General features: G+C 50.5%; 5 protein-coding genes across 5 annotated transcripts; 2 read left to right on the top strand and 3 right to left on the bottom strand.

The window, feature by feature from the left end:
- Positions 1 to 2,502: 2,502 nt before the first annotated feature.
- On the top strand, positions 2,503 to 4,276 carry SODALDRAFT_272888 (hypothetical protein; the record flags this gene model as incomplete). The annotated part of the gene is made up of 6 exons (XM_028607863.1): positions 2,503 to 2,629; positions 2,713 to 2,901; positions 2,979 to 3,021; positions 3,117 to 3,304; positions 3,373 to 3,601; positions 3,793 to 4,276. The coding sequence occupies 6 exons, from the start codon at positions 2,503 to 2,505 to the stop codon at positions 4,274 to 4,276; spliced, it is 1,260 nt and encodes a 419-aa protein (XP_028468619.1).
- Positions 4,277 to 4,305: 29 nt separating this feature from the next.
- Positions 4,306 to 5,516, bottom strand: SODALDRAFT_330544 (cutinase). Its single transcript, XM_028611224.1, has 3 exons — positions 4,985 to 5,516; positions 4,699 to 4,816; positions 4,306 to 4,613 (listed from the first exon to the last, which is right to left on the bottom strand). The coding sequence occupies exons 1-3, from the start codon at positions 5,321 to 5,323 to the stop codon at positions 4,429 to 4,431; spliced, it is 642 nt and encodes a 213-aa protein (XP_028468620.1). The 5' UTR covers positions 5,324 to 5,516; the 3' UTR covers positions 4,306 to 4,428.
- Positions 5,517 to 7,213: 1,697 nt separating this feature from the next.
- Positions 7,214 to 7,995, bottom strand: SODALDRAFT_272098 (ERP3 protein; the record flags this gene model as incomplete). The annotated part of the gene is made up of 3 exons (XM_028607810.1): positions 7,214 to 7,504; positions 7,585 to 7,773; positions 7,843 to 7,995. The coding sequence occupies 3 exons, from the start codon at positions 7,993 to 7,995 to the stop codon at positions 7,214 to 7,216; spliced, it is 633 nt and encodes a 210-aa protein (XP_028468621.1).
- Positions 7,996 to 8,336: 341 nt separating this feature from the next.
- SODALDRAFT_330546 (hypothetical protein) lies at positions 8,337 to 9,923 on the top strand. The gene is made up of 2 exons (XM_028611225.1): positions 8,337 to 9,827; positions 9,893 to 9,923. The coding sequence occupies exon 1, from the start codon at positions 8,515 to 8,517 to the stop codon at positions 9,505 to 9,507; it is 993 nt and encodes a 330-aa protein (XP_028468622.1). The 5' UTR covers positions 8,337 to 8,514; the 3' UTR covers positions 9,508 to 9,827; positions 9,893 to 9,923.
- SODALDRAFT_330547 (transcription initiation Spt4) lies at positions 9,479 to 10,494 on the bottom strand. The gene is made up of 3 exons (XM_028611226.1): positions 10,238 to 10,494; positions 9,893 to 10,146; positions 9,479 to 9,827 (listed from the first exon to the last, which is right to left on the bottom strand). The coding sequence occupies exons 1-3, from the start codon at positions 10,316 to 10,318 to the stop codon at positions 9,794 to 9,796; spliced, it is 369 nt and encodes a 122-aa protein (XP_028468623.1). The 5' UTR covers positions 10,319 to 10,494; the 3' UTR covers positions 9,479 to 9,793.
- Between the last annotated feature and the right edge of the window lie 1,074 nt (positions 10,495 to 11,568).

Here is an 11,568-nt window from a genome sequence, read left to right on the forward strand (position 1 = left end):
ATCCCACTTAGGCAGGGGAAAATTAAACTTAGCCTAGGTGGCGGATCCGTGTGTAGAAGACGTTATGGATATATCGTGGGTATACTAGGATCCTATTACGGCTACGATAATACGACGTCGAGGTTTAGCTATATAATAGTAGGTAATATCGGCCCGGTAGGAATCGATAGTAGGATTAATAGAGGCGGTAGCGGTAGTAGCGACGGTAGCAGTATCCGCCTTAAGCTTAGTAAGATAAGCGAGCTTACGCTTATAGTGGTTCTATACCTCTATCCATTTAACGCGTTCGTCTAGTTATTTATCCGTTAGTATAGCTGGGTTAACGTCTACGTGTAGGGGCAGATTAGGATCCTATACGGGTCCTATAGTGACCGTGGTCTAAGAAACGGGGACGGTGATAGGGGTAGAGGCGGTAGTAAAGGTAGTATTAGCGATAGGAGTAGGTGTAGGGGTAGGAACGGGAACGGGTGTAAGGGTAGAGGCGGTAGCAGAAACGGGAGCCGTGTTAGTTCCCGACGTATTCCCGTCGTGTTCCTCGTTAGCGTCCTCTATAAAGGCGGGTTCGCTATCGCGGAGCTATCGCTTAAACTGGTTAGTAGCCTTATTAAAATCGAAAGTAGGATCGTTTATTTCGTGATAGTTAGATATCTTAGTGACTCTCCTTAACGGTCTTCGCGCCCTTAGAGGGTAGAGCGATTAAAATGTTAAATAGGTAGTCGTAAAGAGTGAAAAGGTAGGGTTAAGTAAGGAACCAGGTATAATGATAATAGGATTACGATAGGAAAGTGTAGGGGTAGCTAAAGAATCAGATTAATCGCTGGCCTCCCTCTTCTAAGGGGAGGCTCCTCCGCTCCTTAAGACTATACTCCGCTACTCCTCGAGGACTGCTTTATTTACTTCCTCGAGGGCTGACTTATTTGCTTCGAGGGACTATTTTATTTACTAGTATAATGACTGCTTTATTTATGCCTCGAGGGGTCTTAGACTGGGCACGCCTGGACCCCTATGGGTTCACACTAGGGACCTATTATGACCACTGCTGCAGACACCTGACATTTAATCTCTTACTTCTAAGCTATATTATAGCTGTTCTACTACACCTATATTAAAACTATTAATAGAATATTAGTACTAGACTTTTAATCTATCTAGGAATTTATTTTTATAATATATACTATTTTATTAAATAAAATAGCAGGGGTCTAACAAGCAGTATTTTGGTGTAAATGGTGTCCGGAATAGTATCGTGTCCCGGAAGGTGGGGTGGGGACTTAGTCTTGTTCTTGCAGATTGCCATCTCAGTTTGAAACGAGAAACATGTGGTGAGGGGGAACCCGGGTTCTTGGCAGCAGTTCGGGATATGGGGTCGAAAGGCGGGGGGCCCGGTTTTGTCTGGATGGTCTGGGCATCAACATCGCACCGGATAATGTAGCCACCAAAGTCGGAACATGGACGGTTTGGGAATAGCACACCTCGTGCTAAGTTCTTCGCACTTGATATTGCACGTGTACACTACAACGTACGCTACAAGGGGGTAGGCGCGCTTACAACGCATGCGGCATACCTGTATGTACAACGTACGGAGTAGGTATAAACGTACCGTTTGTATGTCGGGGCGGAAGAAGCGCATGTGTGGAGAGAACTAGGATACCCATGGCAATAATGCTTCATATTATTATAAGCCTATTGCCCCAACACTTTCTCTACAACGTAATGACCTCCCTCTCACATTCCCTCTCGCGCTGGCCCTCCCGCTTCGTGCTTCGTCTCTCGCTTCGTCTCTCGCTTCCTCTCCCGCTTCCTCTCTCGCGCTAGCTAATGCATGAGTGAGCCAACGCTCAGCAACGCTACACGGCATGCATACTGTTTCTAGGTCCCGGTTCCTCTTCTGTTCCTGCCTGCATTTGAGCATGTGGCGCCGCCACTGAACTAACTTCCACGCCAAAGCGGCCTCGGTTAGCCACGCTTAGTACCAGATAGTTCGCACCATAGCCCCCATAACGCATCACTCACAGTACATAGGCTAAATCATTTTCAGGTGCATCAGAGCATCAGAGTGCTCGGTAAATCAGGTGGCTGTCAACTTCGCTCTCGACGAAAACCCCCCCACCCTCCAGAGATAAGACAGCCCTCTAATTGATTAGCGGCGGAGTAAACCGACAGTCTGGGCGCCCTATTAATATGTGCATGTACCTGCTTTTAGGGCCCGCGTACTCAGGTTTCGATGGTTTGCGCATTCCGGTCGTTTTTCGCTCGAGGTTGCCCCCTCCATGATCTTCGCTGGCGCGCAAACTCTGTATCGCCCGTGAGAGTCATCGACGTTGGCCGACACAGTCGCGGTAGAAGTCATCATAGAAAAGTCACCCATCCCGGAGCAGGATAATTCACGGTTTCTCCTTCATTGGAACTCCGAACGACAGACAACTCTCCCCGCCTTGCGCTGAGAGACGGAAATCTCGAGCGCAGTTTGGATAGGAGAGCTGGGTTGGCAGCAGCAGCAGCATGGCATCCCAAATCCCGGCCGGTGCCGAAGGCACGGTCGTGGGGGTCATGTTCTATTGTGTCGTCTGCCTGATTTGCAGTTGTCTGATGGTCTGGTTGACGTGGACGCACGAAGAACGGACAAGCCGTAAGTCCTATATGTTACTTTTCCCGCTCATGAAGGAGGTCTCTGGCTAAACCGGTGGCGGGTTGGCGGGTTGGTTGATCTAGACGTTGCGATGCTTGCCTATTTCGTTACAATTAGCATCGTCGCTTCTCTCACCCAACAGACCTACGACATCGTTCGATATAACCACATCGTCAGCGAGCAGTTCTGGAATAGAAAACAGCATCCCGATAACCCGGAGGTCGCCATCTCGAACGGTTCAGTAGGACTGAGTCTTGTCTTGTACTACATACGTCAGTTTATATCCACCCGGAACTGTCGTTCTCATCATCTCTTTCTCGCACGGGAACTCACCAGCAGCGCCGAACAGAATATTACTGCTACAGCGTCGAGTCAATGATTATCATGTTCTGGTGTGTTTCCCTTCTCTCACCCCCCGCAATTACATTGCGTTCCCACTCAATGGTTCGGCCAAAGCTCACATTCGTTTCGTTTTTCGATGCAACAGGGCCGCTGCTCTCGCTCAGTCGGTCTACGGATTGTCGTCTCTTCCAAAGTTCAAGGTCATTCTTCCCCGAATCAACCGGGGCGGCAAGATCTTCGCCATGCTCTTCCCCCTGACTACGATTCTCCTCTTGCGCATTCCCGCCGTGCAAGACAACTTTATCATCTTCATCTTGTTGGCCGACCTGCCCCGTACGTACAACGTTGCCTCGTGGGTTTTTTTTTGGCTTGTTTTCTTGTTGACTTACCAAACCAAATAGTGATGCTCAGCTTGTTCTTTGGCCTCATCCTCATGTTACTCATCCTGGCAAGATACGTGCATTCGAAGCGAAAGTTCCTGAACTGGACCAACGGCGTCGGCGGGTCGGGTAGCAATGGATCCGCCCTCAATAGCAACACGCCGCAAGGGTTTCCGCAGAAGAAGAAAAGTCGGAGTATATACGATCGATGGCTCCTCGTGCGCTTCACCATCGGATTTGTTGCCCTCAGGTATGCCACAACCACAACCCTCTTCCCCTTTCCGTCCTCTCTGGGGACGGCTCATTACGAGAAGTCCACCTTTCTTTTCTTTTCTTTTTTTTCTGGTTTTTTTTCTTTTTTTTTTCTTTTTTTTCTTTTTTTTTTTCTTTTTTTGAGAACCCAGCGTTTGACTGACAAAAGAAAATCTGGCAAACCCGCAGCATTTTCGAGGTGACGAATACTCTCTTCCAAATCACCGCCATCACCAACAAGGACAATGACGTTGAAGCCACCGAGCCCGATCTTTCCGCCGAACGGGCCAAGAGCTCATGGATCTTCTTCATGCCCGGCGTAACACCGGGCCTGTTCATCTTCATAGTCTTCGGCACAACGACGCCGCTGCGCCGGTACATGTACGAGAAGTTCGTGCCTAAGAGGTGGCAGCGGAGGTCCGACGACCGACCGAGGCGGATGGATTCGAGCCCGGACTACACAGACGATGTGGGGCCCCCCGTGCCGCCAAAACCGCCCCAGCTTTCGCCAGGGTTGGAACGCAAGATAATAATAAGCCGCCCCCAGCAGGCTTTACCGGCGGACATTGGGAGAGGTCGGTCAAAGCAAGCTGTGGTCGTGAGAGAGAGGGAAAGCAGCGACGAATTCCCTATGCTGCCTATAAGAAAGACTCATGGGAGGTACGATGTGTAGTTGGAGATTAGTCAGGAATGTGGTAATATATTAGTCATTACATTTTGTTAAAGTATTCCTCCTTCTGTACGAGTCCCTACCTAAGGTAAGGTACCTTATTCCCTTATTCTTCACATACGAATACGAGTACGTGTAAATCTACGTGCAACTTCTCATGCCACCATCGAAGCAACCCAAGCCGCCGCATCATCCGCATCCTCCTGGTAATTCGTATGTTCGGGCGTGATGATGATACCTCCGTCGCAGATGCGATCGCCCTCATGACAAATAACCTTGACCTTGTCGGCAGGGATCTTGGCAACTGTGCGCTTGCTGAACGGGTCTCCGAATGTGAGCACTGTATGGAAGTGTATGGTTAATGCAAGGTGACCAGCGGCGGGCAGGGAGCGAAGGGTATGTATCAGAGGGGAGGGACGTCTTACCAGCCGTGACTCTGTCCGCATCGGCTTGCGACAGTAGACCCGCAGCCTTATGAACGATCTGTGCACCCTGGCTGTATCCCGACAAGACAATCTTGGTGTCCGGACAAATTGCAGCTGCCTATCATGGGAGGAAGGGGCGTGGGGGGCGGAAGAGATAAAGCGGTCAGCAAGAAACGAACTACGACGTACGACGCCTGTCGCGCAGCAAAAGGAGGAGAGGTGGGAACCTATGCTGCATGCAGCAGCCGCGCAATCTATCTGTCGGTCTATCGGTCTGTCTACTTACATGCTTGACATGGTTGGCCATGCTTCTGCTGCCCGGGCCATCACCACCGAATAGGAAGCCGAGAATGTTGGCGGCATACGTGATGCCCTGGACGGCCAGGTTCTCCTCGCCGATTCTCGAGGCCAGGGCGTTAAAGAACAGCGGGCCCACGGCAGCCGGGTCCCCGACGTTGCCCTGCTGGCCAGTGCCGCGGCCGTAAATCACGGTAACGTTCCGGCAGGGCGTGCCATCGGTCAGCTGGTTGAACGTGTCGCCGGCGTACTGTCGTGGGACGACCGGGGCCGATGCTACGGTCGAGATGACGCTAGCCAGGGAGATCAAGACGGCGAAGACCTTCATTGTGAGAGAGAGATCGGATGGGACGAGCGGTGTGGCTGGGTGTTTGTTTGTCCTTTCCCTTAGATCATTAGTAGATCACGTCGCTATTAGTACTTGTCGTCTCTCGGGTGTCGAGGGACCGGGAACCGCAATTGGCTCTACGGAGACGTAGTTCAGCGGTTGGCAACTGGTCAGGGTAGCAAGGTGGGCGGGGTGAGGCAAAAGACAGTTCACGTTCGTCCGGCACAAGATGAGAAAGGCCGTTATTATACTTGTAGGCTTTTATTTTTCCTCTTCTCTTCTCTTCTCCCCTCCCCCTCGACCCCCCCTTCTTCTTCCAGCAAGTCATTCTTCGTCGGCGGAGCACTAATTAATGCTAGCTCGCCTAGACAATCGCTGAGACGGGCATCTATCTGCCACCCCGCGCCCCGTCAGGGGTCTCTCGTTTTCAGGGAGGGCCCACGGACAAGATTCCATGTCGACTGTCAAGTTCAGGTGAAGGGATAACGACGGCAAAGTCCTTTAAACGATGTACAAGTCGGAAACCTGGAAACCACAACGGTGTGAGAGCTGCAAGAGTCTTCTTTTCCAGTTACCGTTAGGGTTGTGTTCTCCGGTGCAACCTGCCAAATAAAGGGTGTCATCCCGTCCAAGAGTTCTGGCGAAACGAACTATTGCATTTCTAAGACTGGGTAAAGACAGTCCGACCAGCCATCGGGCTCAGTCTTATACCCTCCTAAACCCGGGTAGGTGGTTATTTACCTGCATACAACGTCCTTCGTAGGACTTCGTAATATCGTGCAGGTTTATTGCCTCCTTGTTCTTGTTTTCGCGAGTACTTTGTAATACAACGTGGGCGCCGCAGCGCGCAGTCGGTACACGCTTCATGGCTAGACTGTACGGCTACCTGTAGTGTTCGGCCAAAGACAAAGTCTGGGTAATAAGCCGCGTCTGCGCTTTGACCTTGGGGACAGCCCACACGGGCGACATTAGTCCCTGAACCCACGAGCCGGAGCCTTGTGATACGTAGTGCATATTCTGCAAGGGGCAGAGCCGTGACAGGAATCGACCGCCGACAAGCCACACTCCCATAAATCCACTTACAGCGCAACGACGAACCGACGAACTCGGCCTGTGTCCATTTCCCCCTCCGTCCGTGCATCAATGCGCCGGATCCTTTACAGCGCAGTTTCCAAAGATAAAGATGGATCAAGACAGCTTACGTAGTTTGTTGGGTATGTACATTGAATAATGAAGGAGTCTAAATCCATGGTTATGGGGGTTGCTTGATAAAGATTTACCGCGTAGAGCAGCAAATGCGCAAAATTACCTGGAAATCAACTACCTACCCATAACCTGACCACGACTCGCAACACATCTCGGTACTGCTACCAGTGGAAAAGAGGCAGTCGAAACACAGCACAAGGCATTCAAGGTGGTCATGTTTCGGCAACTCATTGACAAGATTCGTTGCTAAAATATGCATGTGGAAACGGAATGTGTACCAAAAGTCTGCTACCACCAACACTATTCGTAAAAGGGTAGGAACGGGCCGCAGAGTCGTCTGTTGTTGTTTGTTATTTTCAACTCGGGTCAACGATCAGGTATGAAACGCTGACTTGCCAGTCCAGTAATGCCTCCTCTATGCTATCCCGCGACAGCTCATCTTTCCTAGGTACCACATTGGCGTTTGGTGCTCTGTGATAACAGCTCCAAAGCCGTAAATATACCGAGATGCCTGCATCAACGGACCTGGCTAGGCGGCAGACGCAGTCCCTTTTGCATCGAACAGAGATTCCGCGTCGGTCCCGGGCTTTACCATCCCTTTGTATCGAACCAATGGCAATCCCCCTTTCCATTCCACTCGCGCCAGCATAACCTAGAACCGTGGAGGGAACCAATCCGAATCGACTATACGTAGCCCTTACGCGCGCCCTGGAAGAAAAATCGGACAACGAAGACCTGCAGGGCTCCCATCAAAGCAATGAGGATGCATTGAATCATGCTGAAATTGATAATCCTGGCCTCGGTGCTTCGGACAGTGGCGAAGTTGCGATTTTCCCTCGTGCGAAAGTATTTCTGGCCCCTGGAGATGGTAGAGAGTCTGCTGGAGAGCTTGAAGACGGACTCCTCGAGTACAGATGTTTGTTCGGGTGTGCTACCTTGCTTCGAGGGCAGTTCGGCACGCTTCTCGTTCTCAACCTATGCCAACCAACCATTAGGGTAAATTCAGAGGACAACAGCGGTAGGAGTAGTGGGCCGGGGCAGGGGGGGAGGCATACTGCGATTTCAAAGTCGACGAATTTCTCGGCAAAGGTACTCATTTCATTGTTGAAGCAGAACTCGTATTCGCCTTGCTGTTGGGCAGTGAATACGTAATCACCTTGCCTCTCCTTTTCGCCGTCGAGGATGACCTTTCCACCGGGGCCTGTCACGATATAATCGACATCGAACGCTCCACCCGATTGGACCTAGTGCACAAGAAGCATTAGCTACCCTGGACGAGCACGTAGAGATAGATGCCGCCTGTGCTAACTCACAGCGAAATAGAAAGCAATCTTCTCCTCGGGCTTGACAGTGGTGGTGTAGAAGCACGCCTTTTCTTGCGCGCCGAGCTTGTACGTCAGAGCCGTCGCCGCCACTTGGTTGACAAGACAGGCAAGAAGCCCGCAGGCGAAAGCGGTCAGCTTCATGGTTGTCAATGTCCAGGTATCATGTGTTGATCGGTGGTCTCTTATGAGGTGGAAACCAAGAATAATTCCAGCTTCTTCCGAGGCAACATGAAGGGGCCACGGTCGCGTGTACAGTGATACATTCCATGTGTATCAGGGAGGTTCGTCCGGCAAATAATTTATCCGAACATCAGTCGTTCTGGGCGTCTGATCTTCTGCCGGCTCCACTTCCTGTACAGGCAGTTACGTCGAACCTGGTGCAGCCCGATGGGTCAGATACGTGATTAGTAATCAATAAACTGGAATCAATCGCCCCAGCCGCCGATATGGTCGGTGTCGGTTAGATCCTATCATCACCTTCAACATTACGAACTACTACAACGCAGCGACTGGCGCACTCCTTTACTCACATACAACGAGGTCATTTGGCGCGCCACTCAGCACTCCCAATCTCTTCGGCGACCCAGCTTTCTAGCATAATCGACGAACGCTTCCCCCCAATTGCCCGGGAGGCCGCTGCATCTTCGCGCCACCGCCACCATGCCAAAAGCCGAGGCCGGTTCGCTCAAAGCGCTCAACTCGCGCATGAAGGCCAAAGGCCTGCAGCGACTGCGCTGGTACTGTCAAATATGTTCCAAGCAATGCCGTTGCGAGAACTCTTTCAAGCAGCACTGCCTGAGCGAGTCGCATACCCGACAAATGCTCATCGTAGGCGAAGACCCGAAGAAGTACATCGAGGAGTTCAGCAACAAGTTCCTTCGGGACTTCCTACAGCAGCTGCGGACGAGCCACGGCGAGAAGCAAGTTCAGATCAACCAGTTCTACCAGACGTACATCGCGGACAAGGAGCACACCCATATGAACGCCACCAAATGGCCGAGTCTCACTGAGTTTGCCAAATACCTCGGCCGCGAGGGCATCTGCCGGGTCGAGGAGACCGAGAAGGGAATACACATCGCGTGGGTCGACAAGTCTCCCGAGGCGCTACGGAGACAGGAAGCCCTCAGGCGGAAAGAAGCGCAGGACAGGGGCAACGAAGAGGTCGAACAGATGCTCATCCGAGAACAGATCGAGAGAGCGCGGAAAGCAGAACAAGCGAAGGGGGACAAGGCGAAAGAGGAAGAGAAAGACCGCGTGTTGAATAGGCAAGAGGGGGACAAGATTACGCTTTCCTTTGGCGCAAAGACAACGACTCCCACAAACCCGAATGCCGGCTCATCCAAGAACGCGGAGGGCCAAGAACAGCCAGCAGTGGACAAACCGCAGAGCGCTTCCAACAGGCCTGGACTGGGCGGGGGGTTGTCCCTCAAGGCGGTGGCCAAACCGCAGACCAAAAACGTGTTTGCGGCGGCCAAAAAGAACGCGCTCGCTGGCGGGGCCGGCACACCAAAGGGCACCAGCGCCTTCGAGCCACCGAAGAAAATGAGCGAGACCGAGAGGATAATGAAAGAAGACATGGAACGGATGGAGAGGAAGCGGGCAAGGGAAACGTCCGGATCAGGGGCACCTTCCTGGAAGAAGCAGAAGACCTGATCGGTAGGTGTAACATTGGTTTTTGTAGCATAACTTTTTAGGCTGCGGGCGTTCCTTTTTTTTCTCCTTTGGGCGTGGACAGAAGGCAATGTCAAAACGAACATGGTGAGCATGATAGATACCATTTTGCAAGATTCCTACGAATTTATCATTGCGCCTTGTCCTCGACGCCCTCGCTTTGTGCACGGGTACATCCCCCAACGCCCTGGTGAAAAAGAAAAAAAAAAAAGCAGCGTAATCAACCGGATATCGTCCTCTCTATGTCGTCCTCTCTATGTCGTCCTCTCTATGCACCCTCTTCCTGTTCGCTACCATCCCTCCTGCTGCAGGGTTAGTACGCGTGGCAACCCTGGCGAGATGGGAAGGCGAATTGGATATTACTTACGGGATATATCTCACTCCCGATTCCTCCTCAAGGGCAGTTCGTATCTCGTCCGGCAGCTGCCCAGACACCTTGGTCGCGTAGACTCCCCTGACGTACCCGTCTAGCCGCTGCCACTTTGCGACCCATGATCGCGATGGGTCGACGAGAGTGATCAGACCTTCGAATACCTGGGAGGTACAGCTCTCGATTTGGTCGGGTGAGCCTGCGAGGTGGAGGAACTCTTCGCAATTCGGGCAGCCTTCTTCTCGGAATCGCTGGAACGTTACGTGATGAACGGGTCAGCGATCGCGTCCTGTACTTTCCGGGCTTGGAGAGGTGGCAAGGGAGCTAGGTGGTCGTTCATACTGCAGTTGTCATGACAATGGAGCAAACCATGCAAGCACGGAGGAAGCGCTGCTGATTTGGTGCGGCGTAGTTATCGGCCATGATGGGCTGTGGAGACCGCTTCGGGTTCTGGCTTCGTAGGCTGTGGTCCCGAGAGGGCGTTGTGGCAACCGATACGTTCGTTTATACGTAGGAGAGGCTGCAGTGGCAGTATCGTTAACAATCAAGAATTCTTCTACCTCCATAAGGTAGGTAGAAGAATAAGGCTAAGGTAGGTACCTAACCTATAATCCAGATGTTAGGGTCTGATGGTTGTCGAATAGACCATAGTCTTTTCGATTACGTAACGGGGCCGGATTGCTATGAGTATAATCCGGGTAGACGCTTATAGAATCTGCACTATATAAAATACGGTGGTAGCGTTTCCCTGGCGGTCTAACACAGTTATAATTATATATAATTACCTTAATTAATTTTAACCATCAGATGCCTATAGCCACCTTATCGAGGTATAATAAACTATATTATGCTAGACGTGTGGAATACCTCGCTCCTATATATCCACGCTTATTTCCCCTGCTTTTTCAGTATAGTTAGATATCCCCGTAAAGTATTATAAACTTTACTTACATAAATACATATATAATTCCGCGTACCTTATTTATATTCTAATAGTTATAAGCCCGGTGTTCTAATAAACAAAGCTATTCCGATCGATTCTATAGCTTCTAGGCTATTAAAATCCGCTTTAAGTCTATCGTAGGTAGTTTAGTTTTATTAGTAATATCCGCCTGCTTTTATTTTATTTAATCGATTTATTATTTCTATTATACCACCGTTTAAAGCGTTTAGTATAGTTAATTAACCTTTTCCTTTATTCTATTTAACTGCTTTTTATTAGTATAATAATAACTTCCACGGTAGTAGTGCCTGTTATAGGCCTCGTAACGCTTACTGCTCTAAAAGACTAGAGGCCTTGGATTAAAGCCGTGATAACTATCGCGCACTCCTATAATCTCGCTAACCTTATTAATCCCGATCTCAAAGAGGCTAAACGGCCTAAGCGCCGTATTCGAACCGATCCACTATAACCTCCTACTATAGCTAAAGAACGTAACGCTACTAATTAGGATATACTATTTAAGATCTAGTAGGTGAAAGAGGATCGGTATAAGGCTAAAAAAAGGGGGATTTAAGCACTCTATAACTATATCGCGAACACGGTTAGCCCTGCTTTAAAGGATTAGTACGCCGGTAAAAAGGAAGTTAGGGATATCCTGTATACCCTTAAGACGCACCTTGAGCTAATAAACGCCGCCTAGAAGTCACTGATTAAGCGATATTAGGAGGAA

Source organism: Sodiomyces alkalinus (assembly GCF_003711515.1).
Source record: "Sodiomyces alkalinus F11 unplaced genomic scaffold SODALscaffold_2, whole genome shotgun sequence".
NCBI classification, from domain to species: Eukaryota; Fungi; Ascomycota; class Sordariomycetes; order Glomerellales; family Plectosphaerellaceae; genus Sodiomyces; species Sodiomyces alkalinus.

What these genes read in the sequence shown, in the direction of transcription:
- SODALDRAFT_330546 (XM_028611225.1), top strand. Translation starts at nt 8,515, where the DNA reads ATGCCAAAAGCCGAGGCCGGTTCGCTCAAAGCGCTCAACTCGCGCATG.
- SODALDRAFT_330544 (XM_028611224.1), bottom strand. Translation starts at nt 5,323, where the DNA reads ATGAAGGTCTTCGCCGTCTTGATCTCCCTGGCTAGCGTCATCTCGACC. An exon ending in TGGCCAACCATGTCAAGCAT is followed by an intron (nt 4,817 to 4,984) that starts GTAAGTAGACAG and finishes CTCCCATGATAG; the next exon opens with GCAGCTGCAATTTGTCCGGA. An exon ending in TGCGGACAGAGTCACGGCTG is followed by an intron (nt 4,614 to 4,698) that starts GTAAGACGTCCC and finishes ACTTCCATACAG; the next exon opens with TGCTCACATTCGGAGACCCG.
- SODALDRAFT_330547 (XM_028611226.1), bottom strand. Translation starts at nt 10,318, where the DNA reads ATGGCCGATAACTACGCCGCACCAAATCAGCAGCGCTTCCTCCGTGCT. An exon ending in CCATTGTCATGACAACTGCA is followed by an intron (nt 10,147 to 10,237) that starts GTATGAACGACC and finishes GTAACGTTCCAG; the next exon opens with CGATTCCGAGAAGAAGGCTG. An exon ending in TCGGGAGTGAGATATATCCC is followed by an intron (nt 9,828 to 9,892) that starts GTAAGTAATATC and finishes ACCCTGCAGCAG; the next exon opens with GAGGGATGGTAGCGAACAGG.